The sequence below is a fragment of the Echeneis naucrates genome, chromosome 18 (genome assembly GCF_900963305.1).
Source record: "Echeneis naucrates chromosome 18, fEcheNa1.1, whole genome shotgun sequence".
Taxonomy (NCBI): domain Eukaryota; kingdom Metazoa; phylum Chordata; class Actinopteri; order Carangiformes; family Echeneidae; genus Echeneis; species Echeneis naucrates.
The window spans coordinates 2,450,141-2,463,204 of record NC_042528.1 but is presented as its reverse complement, the minus strand read 5'-3'; the positions used below and the strand labels follow the sequence as shown (position 1 = coordinate 2,463,204).

Below are 13,064 nucleotides of genomic sequence, written 5' to 3'. Positions count from 1 at the left end.
TCACATTACTAAATGTCAAGCTGTTAGGTTAATTAATTGTATCAGATATGTGGATTTAAAGGCATAAGAGCTGGTGCATGATAAAAGGAAAACAGGCTGCAACTCAAGTGTTAATCTTATTTCTAAATCTGATTTTGAATAATTTATTCAATTCAAAAAATGTTAGAAAAGTCAAAAATTTAGCTGACTGCATAAATAAATAGCATTTTTAATTGAAATCGTTAAACTGGAGTTTAAAAAAGGTCACATCGAACAGGGTGAGGCTGACTTTGACTGATGACAAGAGTGATTAAGAATGAGGCCATGAGCGAGCCGTCATGATTATTCAAACTGGAAATACAACAAAAAAGAAAAATCTGCTCGCTGGCGTCGTGCTAAACGACAGATTTTACTGTAGATTCACCGACAGAGGCAGAAGAAGAGACACAGTAATTCTCTTTATTGCCACACACCTCCCGCTTTGTTGTTTCACTTCATGCATGAAAAGAATTTCACAAACCTCACACAGACCGACACCTGGCATAAGCTAGCGTAGATTATGACGAGTTACAGCAGCCGGACGACAGACGGAAATGAAGATTACATTCAGGGATATTTGGAGCAGATGAATTCGCCCGTTTAATCTGATACACGTGGAAATGCATCAAAGCAGTTAAATGTTGCTTCTGACCTCAGCGTGGAGCTCAACGGAGATCCGTTGATATTTCCTTCTTTATGTGAAAGGCATTAAAATAACATCCCATCTCCACCCTCCCTACAGGGGGAACACCAGAAACCCGGAGAAGGTGGAGTACTTCCACCCTCCCATCAGGTTCCCCCTCTCCAGTTTGAGGTAAGCCTTGTCCCCTCTCTCCATCATCACCAGCCCGGCGTTGGTGGCGGCTTCTCGGGTCACATCCTGGTCACCTGCGAAGGCCGAGATCACCGGCCAGCCGTTGAGAACTAAACTCACCTGGAAAAAAAAAAAAGAAAAAGGCTTCACATTCAGCGTACGACAACAAACACGACTTCCTTTATTGTTCTTACTTGTATCGTCTGCCGGTTGTAAACTTTGACCACGTGAAAGCTGAAACTGTAGACTCCTTTTCTTGGGGCCACAAAGATGCTCCTCGCTGGATCAAAATGGCTGCCAACATTTACTAAGATCTAAAACGATGACAAAAAGAAGGACAGTATGACAGAGTTTCCGGTTCAAGGTCTGCAGGGCGTCACGCAGTGAAACAGAACAACATGCACAACAATTTCATATTTAATCACTTCAACGCTTGTACTCATTTCCTAGTGTGGCTGCCATGCTGCAAATTAACTGACAGTAACGTGTCTCCAATTATAACGTGGCTTTGGGTGTGGGAATCCTGCCTACAACAGAATACCTTCAAAACTATCATTTGTCATCAATTATCTATCAGTAAAAATGAAAGTGAAAATGTTAAAACGGTAATATTGTTGAAGATTTTCCTGACTGAGTTATATGTTTAATGCCATTCATGTATAATCTAATCCGATCTGACGCTGCACAGGAATCAGATTCCTAAAAGTTTTGTTGATCAAATCTTTAGTTTTCTCTTTTATGTCATTTGTTTGTACACATGTGGTGAAATGCAGGATTTTTTATGGACCTGATTATACATTTGATCGATTTGTCTGGCTTTGTGACCCTAAAGTTTATTTGGTTGAAGTAAAGCAAAAAATAAAATATTTTCTAGGATCCTGTTTGAATTTTTTGCCACGTGGACTCCATTTTACTGAACTTCAGGTGTACAGGCACACGCACCTGGTCGAAGTAGATGGTCATGGTGCGGTTGCTCATCTCTGAAGGTTCGTGGTTGGTATTCCGGATGGCTGAAAACGCCACCCTTCCGGTTCCTGACCTCACCGACATGCCCAGAGCGTTACCCGACGGCTCCGCGGACGGGGTGGAGTCGCACACCACCAGACATTTCCCCTCCAACACAATCGGCTCCGTGTCATTCTGGCAGCTGACCTCCGAGGGACCCCAAAGGACGAGAAGCAGCAATCCGACGAAAAAGGCCGAGCGGGGCGTAAAGTTCGGCAGCGAGGGAAGACGCAGACAGGCCATAGCTCCAGGCGACGATGGCCTTCAGCTGCTTTTTGGGGGCTTGCTGCTGTAGTGCAGTGACGGCACGGCCTCCACAAACCTTCAGGGAGCGTATCTGCGTGGAGTACGGCTCAGTTTAACAACAGGGTCATCATTTCACCTGGAATGAAACCTTCAGGATGGGACAAAGGGATTTTATCATCCTCAGTTCACAGCACGCCGAAGTATTAGTGGTTTCCCATAACAGCAGACAGCGGAGATGGACTCTTCCTCACACCGGGGTGGACACAGTTGATGGTTTCGAGGCTGTCAGAGCTTCAGGCCTGTTGAAATGAACAGATCTCAGGACCTTTCCAACTGAACGCTTCACATTTACCATTTCAGAGTTGCTGATTAGCACAACAGATTCATGACAGCATTAAAAACGGATCTCCAGCACGGTGAGGTGTTGTTCAAACCCTCAATGCTACATGAAGGGCACTTCTCAGTTCGAGCAGAACTGAGGTCAAAGAGTGGACAAAGAGGAGAAACGATCAGGCCAAGGAGGAAAAGAGATCCGTGTAAAAGTGATGAGGTAATAATCTGGCCAGGAAGAGGACTGCATGAGTGCTGCCAGCTGGACTGAAGAGGGGAAACATTGGACTATCACCATCCCACCACTGAGAGGCCATCTGTGGGTAAACACCCCCCCCGCTTCTGTCACTTTTCCAATTTAATTCATCTGCATTCCTTTACACAAACACACAACAGCGCACTAAACGTACAGATACGACAATATTACCTTAAATTAGGAGCCAGAATTTTCAATATTTGTGCTGAAATATAAGAAACTTCTCACACAAGCGCTGTGAGTATTTACGCTTCAGTAAATTCTCAACATACTGTACAGATATTAAAATACAGATTTAAAATTTCTTGGATTATTAGATGAAGCCCTGCAGTTAGCATTATACTACAAAACATTTTCGTTATCACAAACCTCCTCAGCATGCCCAAAAAAACTGAACAGACTCACTTTGCAGCAACATTTGCTGTAGGAAAACTGGAGCATCCCAAAAGTCTGGTTCCCCCGTTCCCTTCAGCTTCATCTCCGTCCCTCTGCCTCTCCTCCCCTCCCTCTCTCTCTCTCTCTCTCTCCCAGGAAACCCCTGCGTTCAACCAGACGTCTAATTACATCAGAAGCATCACGGCCCCCTCTGTTCTCACGACTCCTCGGACCCCCTCCTCTCCTTCATCTCACATGGCTCCATCACAAACTGCGACGAAGTCTCTCTGTGGAGAAACATCTGGCATTTTTTTTTTTTTTTAGGAAATAAAGGGCCTATGAAATAATTTATTCTGGTTTGGAAAACAGATCTCCACAGAAAAGTTACAGTAAGGCGCAGCACTCACTCCACTAAAGCTCCAAAAGCATTATTAAACCTTTTTAATAGTTGTGTTAACACCAAATACAGAAAGTCATGTCAACAAAACTTCTGGGACGATTAAATGTGCTGAAAGACAAATAGAGGCTGTAATTCATACAAAGAAATGTTGAGAAAATGTTATTTTGCAGAAAAATATGTGACTGTGATCATAATATCTTACTTATAAATTACATCCCACAAACTGCTGATTTAGTTTATTCTTCAGGTTTTTAACTCTACACATATTTAGTCAGGAAAAATGTTCTCCTGCTAAAGTTTAGTTGACATCAGTCTGCGCAGTTGTGCAATGGTGGGGTGTGTTAAAACACAACAACCTGCAACTGGAATGAAGTGTGGTATTTTTCTTTGTCTGCCAAGCTGCTTCTTTAAATGCTTGGCTAAAGCTCAGGTCCTTCCCAAACCCACAATGACTGATCCGGCATGCCGCCAGAACGAAAACACAACAGCCAAACTGTTCTTATAAAACATTCTCGTGTCATATGAAAAAGAAAAGATTTGTATACGTGTAGCTCTTTTTTCTTTGTATCCGCCTAGCTGGAGGTGTTTTTCTGCTTGTGTTGTGTCAGATGGACGTTGTTGTTGTTGTTGTACTACTTCGTCCAGGCTTTAATCTGAATGATGGCAAAAGTGTTAACGTGCTCAATAGTTGGAACCAATAAGCAACACAAACACATTTATTACAATTTATTTGTGTTCATCTTGTCTCATTATCTTCATTCAGAGTTTGGGAGATACGAGTGTACAGTTGTGGGTTTTTATTGTGAAACAATGTCCTGTAGGAGCAACCTTTGGTATTAAAGGCATCAGAAACTCAACTACAGCTCAACGAGCGACTTAAAAACTGGTCTAGTCTGGATGATGGTATTTATTAGCTGAACTTCCTTCAGTGTTTGCTCAGTGAGACGTTTGTTTCGTTTGTTTTAAATAACTTCATGAAGGGTTTGGTTGAAACCTGCTCTCACTTGAAAGTGCTTAAAAATAACTTCTTTATGATTTGGAGCTGAAACAGCAACATTTTATTTGTTAGTATTATTATAAATATTTATATAATATATATATAATATATATATAATATATATATATATTCATCTCATGAGATTTGGCCTGATGCAGGTCAGTGTTGCTCAGATAGTAATTTAGAGTCACAAAAGCATTCTTCCTTGAAACTTGTTGTTGATCTCTCTCAGTGCTCCACGGGACAGATGACCAGCGGCGCCGTGTTCCTCCCGTTGTCTTGAACACAGGGGTTGAAGTACGGGTAGAGGGGCTCGGTGAAGGTGCACCCGCTGTGAGTGTAAATGTGAATCTTGTTGTCTGTGTCGTAGAAGGACACCGACCCTTCCTCATAGTCCAGGAATATCCCCACCTTCTGGGGGGTCTCCTGGAGGCGGATGTGGGTGGAGGGGCTGCAGCAGGCGGCCAGGCTGCCTCCTTTGCGCCTGCAGATGGCCCAGTAGCCGGCGTCAGGACGCACCACGATGGTCCCCTTCCTGTTGATGGATCCCCGGGCCACGCCCAGATCCCAGTCTGCTTTATTCCCAACCTGAAATGCAGCGTGGCAAAATACGGAGTCAGACAGGAAACAGCAGACTGAGTGACAAAACTCTGTAATGTCACAATAATCGGATTACAGTTCGCATTTCAAAGAGGTTGTGTGTTCTTCTTGTGGTCGGGTAGTTTTCCACTTCCTTTGGCTCCTACCTGAACAACCCAGTAGCGTCTTCCTGATGTAAAACGTTGCTTCCCCAGAACGCAGACGCAGGAGTCGAACCGCTCAGGGTTGTACGGGAGGGAGGCCTTGTTGCTCTGGCAGCTCACCTGAGGATCGACACGATTGTCATCATTAAGTTTTTAGCCTCTCATCTGTGATCAAACACAACAGGGAACGTTGTGCTCACTGTCAGAAAATCATTTGTTTAAATAAACCATAAAAATCCGTACCTTCTTCCCGTCTGAAGACAGGACCAGCCAGCCTGAAGCCGTCTTCGGATCCAGAGTCACATCCACTGCAGAGACAGAAGAAAAACTGAATCGAATACTAAAATGAGAAACCACAAAGTCAAACAAGTCAAACAAGTTACTGAAATTATAAAAAGTACGGCTATTAACTTACCTGCATATTGATTTATCTTCTCTGCCTCTGAGAGAATGGAGAAGAAAGTTATGTTGTTGTTTTTTTTTTTATCTCCTTGAAAGGATAATAGTTTGGAGGGTTGCTCACCTTCTGCAGACAGTTTGTTAGCCACTTCCTGAGAGACTTCCACCAGCTTAGAGACGGCTCTCCTCACCGTTCCCAGACAGTTGTGGGAGTGAACTTCGACCTCGGTCCACTCTTTAGTGGACGGGAGTTTAGGTAGAGATGAGAATCCCTAAAATAAAAGAAAATTCCCTGTGTGTCCGGCTTTGGGTTTGGTGATATGATGTGAGCAGCAGATTTGTTCCCTCTGACCTGTAGGAGGTGAAGAGGATTCTGGGTGAGCTCCAGGTGCTGCAGCTCGCTGCTCCTCGTCTGCAGCTCAGTGATTTCCTGCTGCAGCTCGTCGAGCAGCCCGTCCGCCTTCCGCTGGGCCGCCTCCTGCCTCTCCTGGAGCTCCTCCACCAACCCGGCCTGGTGGCTCTGGATGCTGCTTATCAGCGCCCTGCAGACCTGAGAGCTCCTCTGAATCTCCTTCTCTGTGATTTTCTGCAGATGGAAGCAATCGAAGGTGTAAGCCGGCAGTGAAAGGCGTCGATTCAGCCTGTGAATCGTTGCAGGGCTTACTTTGCTTTGGTCCACTGAGTTTATGATCTCCTCCATTTTCCTCAGCCTGGCCTGGATCATCTGTTGAATGTCGGCCTTGGTCGCCTTCAAAGTGGACTGCATAAGCAGAAGAAACTGAATATAATGTGCTGAAAATCCACAAAGAGCTGACTTGCAAAAGGAAGCAGCGTTTCTCCTCACCTTGACCCGCTTGCTTGCCTTCTCCATGGTGACGATATTGTGGGTTTTATGGCCCTTCTCCACACATTTCTCACACACCGGCGTCTGGTCCTTCTTGCAGAACATCGTCAGCGGCACGTTGTGGTTCCGGCAGAGGTGACTGGCGGGGAAGGTGGCCGGCTCTGCCAGACGGTGTCTGTGCAGGGCCGGGTCCCGCAGGTGAGGCGCCAGGTGGATTTCACAGTAAGACATCTGGCACACCAGGCACGACTTTACAGCCGTGGACTTGTTCCCGTGGCAGATGTCGCAGGGGACCGTCCCACTGGCCAACAGCTGGCTTAGGCCTGGATTCCCGTCTTCATTCTCCATTTGTGTTGAAAAGGGCGACGGAGGCCTTTTGATTTGGAGAAATCCCGTTAAATTTCAATCAAACTCACATTTTTTTGCTTATATTGATATAGTTTGCAAAAAAAAAAAACAACTAACCTTTCAAATAATTTAATGATTTCAGCAAAAGCTCGGTTTATCCGGAGTTCTGGCCGGTTTTGGAAGGTATCTTTGCAGAGTGGACACTCCGGCGTGTCCTTTGTGTCCCAGAAGCCCTCGATACAGTCGAGACAGAAACTGTGTCCACACGGGATGGACACAGGATCAGAGTAGACATTCAGACAGATGCAGCACCGTAACTGCTCCTCCAAAAGCACCGAGATCACAGGTTTAACTGGAAAAGAGTTTAAAAGGAAAAGGTTTCTACCGTTTCAGGTTGTGTCCTCGGTTATTTTTACTTTTTGCAGTTTCAAGTGAGGAAACTGAAACTTAAGAAAGTTTAATAATTCATTGCTTGTTTAACTCAGTACATTGGCTCTGTAGTTACTTAAAGACGTTCAGTTCTTACCTTGCTGAATTGACATGTCTGCCTTGACTGTCCTGTTCATCTTCATCTGCTGAAAACGGTTCAGTGCAGACTCACATATATCAAACAATCAGGACTGACTCATTCTGTATAGCGCCGCCTTCATTAATCTGAAATATCAGTCTGGTATTTCTGGTTCTCTTGTGTAGGTCACTTTTTAACACAGCTGACAGCTGTCAGGTTAACAAGCAAAGTCATACTGAGCCAGTCAAAAAAAATATCCATCTCTATTTTTTTGGTTTGTTTTTACAGTCATTATCTTTTAGCAATTTTATTTCTCAGACACTCTCCTTCTAGATGTCTTTAAATCTTTAAATGCAGGAATATTGTTGTGTATTAATTTCCAAACAGTACAGAATATTTCCCCCCTTTTTTTTTGCTCTCCAAGCGGTCAATTAGCGCTGCTGCGCTCCACTGAACATCTTAAGCTTGTTAGTCAGTTTGTCTGAAGAATGGTGTCAGTCTCGATCTTCACTACATCACAAAGACGCATGTTTCCTATGATTGAAGCTAAGTTCCTCATTTTTCTGATGAGAAGCATCTCAGATGTCACAGGACTTAGGATGCTGAACCTGTTTCTCAAATCTTTTATTGTTACTGGAAGATAAATAAAACACTGGCCAGGTTCTGAGCAATCCCACGTCAGCAGGGGTGTCTGACATTTCAAAATGCCAAAGAAAAACCTGACATGTTGAGGAGACAGATATGTTCGGAGCTTATGATAAACTTAGTGTCTTCTTACATTTATACTGTAGAAAAACTCAACTGGGAGATGGCAGATAAGAATTTTTTTCGTTTATGTCCAGAAAAACTTCAGATGACGTGATAAAGTGCTGACGTTGATTTGCTCATCTCTGCGTATAGCATTTCAGAAACTTTGACTAATTTGCTCCAGATTAAGGATTAAAGTTGGATTCTATTATATTCACACTTCCGACAACGTGATTCAGCCCTCACATGCCAAATCAAGAAGCATTTAATTGTATTGCCTAATCAAAAATTGGGTTGGTCATTAACGGTAAGAGCAATTTTGACGAAAACAATAGAAAAAAAAATTTCTACTGACTGCAGAATAAAATTTTATTTTAACCTAATAAATTTTAAAAAGTCACTTCCAAATTATGATTTTTTTTTTTTTGGGGTTTTTTTTAATCTGTCACATTTTGGGGCCAGATTTTTCTGTGAAGTTAAAAGAACTGTCGCGAATAAACACTAATCCAAAAATGATTTCTATCAAAATCTTCACTGTAGCTGAGGGAATGAAGTCACTATTGTTATTATTATTTCCTCCTCCTCTCCTTCCTTCTGTGCTCACAACGTCCACAAAAAGCCGGCCCTGAAACTGACCTTTCAGTTTTACTGCCAAACTCTTCTGCCTGGCACACTTCGGCTCTGGCTAATCGACCTTAAGGATGAAAATCAGGAGACCTGCAGCCTGACAGATACAAACAGACATCAGATCTTCACATTTAGATTTATATGTCAGGATGTCTTCATTCTGAGCGAGAGAGCACCCACTTCAGCATCGTTCTATATCTACTTTAGTCATTAAACCTAAACTGTGAAACGCTGGGGCGCATCTTATACAGACAGGAAGCAGAAAGGGGGAGGAGGGGTCACCCTGTAAATGCTGATCATATAGTAGTTTACAGGTATTATAACCAAACACAGATACAAAGAGACACTTAAGGATATTGTACAGAAGCTGTGTGACCTGCTGATTGGAGCTCAGAGCTAAAAAAAGAAAAATAAATCAGCTAGTAAAAGATCTAAATTCATAAATCAAACAGAAAATGTGAGTGTGGTTAAAAAGGGAAATGTATCCTCCACTTCTGTCCTAGTTGCAAGAGATGAGAGGTATTTATTCATGATTCATCTTTGTGGTTTCCAATGATGCTGCCAATTGTCTCACTTGGGAGCTTTGAAAATGAAGAAACAAAGAAATGAAGTGGGTCCAGTTGGAAATTTAGCAGACCTGATTTCTGTTGGAATCGATGTGGAGATTTAAAGAGACGCTTAATGTCCTACAACTCCAAAATTACAGACATGATCATTATAGATGTCCACCTTTGGTGTAGTTTGGTGACTCAGCCTGCTAACACACAGTTGGCTACAAACACAATGCACTCATTGTTTGGTCGAAAATGAAACATCAGATGAAAGTTACTCACAAGAGCAACAGTTACAGCAAATCATGTTTTCATAAAACCAAACTGTTAATTATGAATAAAAATACCAAATTTGGGTTGATTGCAGTTTCAGGTTGTTGCCAGGTTTTAGTAAACAGCATTGGAATTATGTCTGAAAAAAAAAACAAAAAACTTGATCATTGGCCCTTTTTCCTGAACAAAAACTGAATCACCTCTCACACTGTGTCACATTTAAATGAGGCATTTATCAAGTTGCAACCTGAAGCACAGTAAAGTTTTTCAGTATTATTAGTTAACATCGACACACCACCTAAAAGTTTTGGCAAATTTGCAGATCAGAGGTAAAAAAAATAATAATAAGAAGAAAAACCATTAGATGAGAGATTAAGTCTGCTGGTCCTGATATCAGCGCCTCTTTCTTTTTGTCCAAATTCATCACCAATACCTTCTCAGCCCTCAAACCAAATGGAGTGAATGAATGAATTTTTAAAAGTATGGAGCTGAAACGGAACTTAATCACAACAGCAGGTTCATTGTCTGCGTGGCATAAATCACGATCCACTGCTGGAACAGTGATCCGGATTCATTTCTTCATCCAGCTCAACCAGTTTCAGATCTCACTGAAGGCTGATTGGAGGAAGTGCAGCCACAAAACTGCAGAGACTGAAGAAGGCGAGACATTTACGAATGGCTGACGCCACCTGGTGAGGGTTTAGATTCAGAGCAGCTGCCCATTTAAACTTCCCTGATGTTACAGAAAGGTGCTTTTAGCTGCTCTGGTGCTGTTTCCTTCTTGTTTTCTGCTGTGCTTAAACAAAGCTGTGGTCATATTAAACTTATGAGAGTCAACTGAAATGAATATATGGTGCAATATTTCTGAACATATGCATATTTTACTTTATGATTTTTAACTGAGTTTTAAGTAACTTGAGGATAATTTTCAGTGCAGATTCTCTGACATGAACAGGCCTATAGTGGAAGAGTAATTTAATTTAATACCTCTAGCAATCAGGTGAACTGCAATAACTCTACAATGACACACCTGCAACAGACTTTTTTCTTTTATTTTATTAAAGGGCCCAAACAGACTATTTGTTGCTTAGTGTGCACACTACTTTTTTTTTTTTTTTTTTTTTTTTTTTTAGTTTACAAATTGGGTAAATATTTTGAATTCCGTAAACCTAAATTATACTGTAAGAATACAAGAGTGGCTACTCAAGTGTCATTCCTGCGTCTGCCTCCTCATTGCTGCTCATTACATTGGCTCCTTAAGAATTTAGCATTTTCTGATCTCAGCCCAAGCCTTATTGCTGATCTAAATACTGTAATTCACTTTTACACTGTTAAAGTTGGTTACAAATAGCCTGTACAAAGCTAAGGCCTGATATAATTTTGTGGACTAGGAGTACAATGAGAGTATATTTCATAGAGCTGACTGCGCCGTGGGAGGATTCAGTTGAAGAAGCATATGAAAGGAAAAAGCTCAGGTATGCAGATGTAGGTAAGGATGCTGAGCAGCGAGGATGGAAGGTTAGGATTTGTCCAGTGGAAGTAGGATGTAGAGGGTTTGTAGCCAGATCTGTTGTTGCTTTGTTGAGGGAGTTAGGAAGAAGGGGACAGAGGGTGAGGAAGGTGAGGCAGTAAGATCCAGTCAGTGGATCCACTGAATGTGGTCCCTTTTTTTTTTTTTTTTTTTTGTTGCACAAGTTTCCTGTGTTTACTCTGAGTACTGATGAACTTGTAATGAACTACTGTGTGTGATGTGCTGCTTTATTTGGAGAGTAAGAGAGAGTGTGATGAATGGAAAGTTAATGAGGGAAGAATGAATCTTTATTATATTCAGAGTTAATCAGGAAATACTCAGTGAACCTTTGAGGTTTTTTTATACATTTCTTAAAAATGAAACAGGAGACTGATTTGATTTAAGTTTTGATGATTTATTTTTAAGGAAGACAACGACATGACAGCAACAGCTGCTTGTATCTATCTGACATTTGATCTTAATGCAGATTCATCACTGACTTCAGATTGTTGGAATCAGTGATTTTAACACATCTTGATCAGAAAACCACTGAAGGTGGTAGTGTCATTAGCTGCCCAGATATGAGTATTTGCAGACATGCGCACATACACCTTGTCTCCTGCTATGAGCTGCAGGACCACTGCGTTTCCTCCATTATCAGCGGTGTCACCACACTTAGAACTGTGGTCTGATGCCCTCGCAACAATCTCGTTGTTCTTGTAGAGCAGCAGCTCTGACCTATGCTCCCCTCCAGCATGGTACAAATAGGTGAAATAGTAAAGACCTGGGGTCGCTGCAGTGAAGATACCTGTGGAAACAAGACAGTTAAATTCATGAGTTTCTGCTCATCAAACTACACAAGTGATCACGAATGAGGCTGCACATGTGAACATACCTGTAGCTGGATCGTAGGCATTACCGATGTTTGTTAGCACTTTGTTGTAGATCAGAGTTCTGTGGTCGCAGAACGGTCCAAAGGCCCCTCCTGTGTTTATTACCACACTGAAAGCCGACATGGTTTTCTCTGTATATGAATTAAAACATACAAAAAGTTTCTTCTCAGTCTAACATGAATATTTCATCAGAAAACATTCATTGCTCTGAGAGCAACAAATACTTTGAATTTCTCCCTGGATTTGTAGAAACATTGGGTATTTTTCTGAACATGACTAAAACATGTTTCTGTTGCTGACCAGATGATATAAAAATATAAAAGTGTAAAAGACAGAAGAGAACCAAAGAAGTCGTCTTTCTACCTTTTGTGGTGTTTCTTCGGTCTGGCAGGAAACCTTCTGCTTGTCTTTGCTCCGTCTCCAAAGCTGTGACCTCGTAGCCGTCCAACAGCTGTTTTTATATCATCCAATAATGCTGATATCACCGAAATTCTGATGAATTCTGTCGCCGCCCCACCTTACTGTTTGTGTAATAACAGTTATAATTTCATGCCTGAATTGTGGCTCTTTATTGCAACAAAGGAGTGTCAAAAGGGCATTCACAACATGTTTTCTTCCATCTGCATATATTATTCATCCACTGGAGGGGGGCTTAGCCCACCAGCTCCTTCTAACACTTCCCTTCCATCTTGGATTTTAAAATGCATCCCCAAGTTAGCTTTGGTCACCACAAAGCTCCTGTGGCCTCATTTATAAATGTTGCATACGTACAAAACGTGACATAAAACTTGGGTACGTCATTTCTACACAAAGGTTGTGATCTATCAAAGCAAACATTAATTTGCGTTCTCTTTGGTTCTGTCTCCAGTGGACATAACGTTGGATCCTGTCACTGCTGCAGGTTGGCCACTTCTGTCTCCAGATGGGAAAGGTGTAGAAAATGCGTGCACCCCCACCGAAACTCTTCATTTCACTTCAGCCTGTATCATGTGTTGGAGCCATGACATCAGAATGATTTAATTCTGAGTAATTGTTTTGGAAATATTTCTGTAGAATCTAACAGAAAAATCTAGATCTAATTCCCTTCTCTATATTTCATCACCACCGTCTCTCTGTCAGATTGTCCATTCCTGGAGCTTAGGAGGAGGAGAGGAGGGCGCGGCTGCGTGCTCAGTTCGTC

At 42.1% G+C, this 13,064-nt stretch overlaps 3 protein-coding genes across 3 annotated transcripts; all 3 read right to left on the bottom strand.

The window, feature by feature from the left end:
- Positions 1 to 754: 754 nt before the first annotated feature.
- LOC115058887 (cerebellin-1) lies at positions 755 to 3,172 on the bottom strand. Its single transcript, XM_029526440.1, has 4 exons — positions 3,075 to 3,172; positions 1,775 to 2,382; positions 1,027 to 1,146; positions 755 to 952 (listed from the first exon to the last, which is right to left on the bottom strand). Exons 2-4 carry the CDS (start codon positions 2,078 to 2,080, stop codon positions 755 to 757), a joined length of 624 nt encoding a protein of 207 aa, XP_029382300.1. The 5' UTR covers positions 2,081 to 2,382; positions 3,075 to 3,172.
- A 340-nt stretch (positions 3,173 to 3,512) lies between these two features.
- Positions 3,513 to 7,418, bottom strand: LOC115058878 (E3 ubiquitin-protein ligase TRIM39-like). The gene is made up of 10 exons (XM_029526430.1): positions 7,302 to 7,418; positions 6,893 to 7,127; positions 6,428 to 6,800; positions 6,248 to 6,343; positions 5,936 to 6,169; positions 5,708 to 5,855; positions 5,600 to 5,626; positions 5,428 to 5,492; positions 5,188 to 5,304; positions 3,513 to 5,029 (listed from the first exon to the last, which is right to left on the bottom strand). The coding sequence occupies exons 1-10, from the start codon at positions 7,345 to 7,347 to the stop codon at positions 4,670 to 4,672; spliced, it is 1,701 nt and encodes a 566-aa protein (XP_029382290.1). The 5' UTR covers positions 7,348 to 7,418; the 3' UTR covers positions 3,513 to 4,669.
- Positions 7,419 to 11,385: 3,967 nt separating this feature from the next.
- On the bottom strand, positions 11,386 to 12,404 carry LOC115058891 (complement C1q-like protein 3). Its single transcript, XM_029526444.1, has 3 exons — positions 12,248 to 12,404; positions 11,887 to 12,015; positions 11,386 to 11,799 (listed from the first exon to the last, which is right to left on the bottom strand). Exons 2-3 carry the CDS (start codon positions 12,005 to 12,007, stop codon positions 11,516 to 11,518), a joined length of 405 nt encoding a protein of 134 aa, XP_029382304.1. The 5' UTR covers positions 12,008 to 12,015; positions 12,248 to 12,404; the 3' UTR covers positions 11,386 to 11,515.
- Between the last annotated feature and the right edge of the window lie 660 nt (positions 12,405 to 13,064).

Coding starts and splice junctions, on each gene's coding strand:
- LOC115058878 (XM_029526430.1), bottom strand. CDS start 7,347: ATGAAGATGAACAGGACAGTCAAGGCAGACATGTCAATTCAGCAAG. Junction 7,128..7,301: donor AGACATGTCAATTCAGCAAG/GTAAGAACTGAA, acceptor ACTCTTTTCCAG/TTAAACCTGTGATCTCGGTG. Junction 6,344..6,427: donor AGGCAAGCAAGCGGGTCAAG/GTGAGGAGAAAC, acceptor CTGCTTATGCAG/TCCACTTTGAAGGCGACCAA.
- LOC115058887 (XM_029526440.1), bottom strand. CDS start 2,080: ATGGCCTGTCTGCGTCTTCCCTCGCTGCCGAACTTTACGCCCCGCTCG. Junction 1,147..1,774: donor TGACCATCTACTTCGACCAG/GTGCGTGTGCCT, acceptor TCATCGTTTTAG/ATCTTAGTAAATGTTGGCAG. Junction 953..1,026: donor ACAACCGGCAGACGATACAA/GTAAGAACAATA, acceptor TTTTTTTTCCAG/GTGAGTTTAGTTCTCAACGG.
- LOC115058891 (XM_029526444.1), bottom strand. CDS start 12,007: ATGTCGGCTTTCAGTGTGGTAATAAACACAGGAGGGGCCTTTGGACCG. Junction 11,800..11,886: donor TGCCTACGATCCAGCTACAG/GTATGTTCACAT, acceptor TTGTTTCCACAG/GTATCTTCACTGCAGCGACC.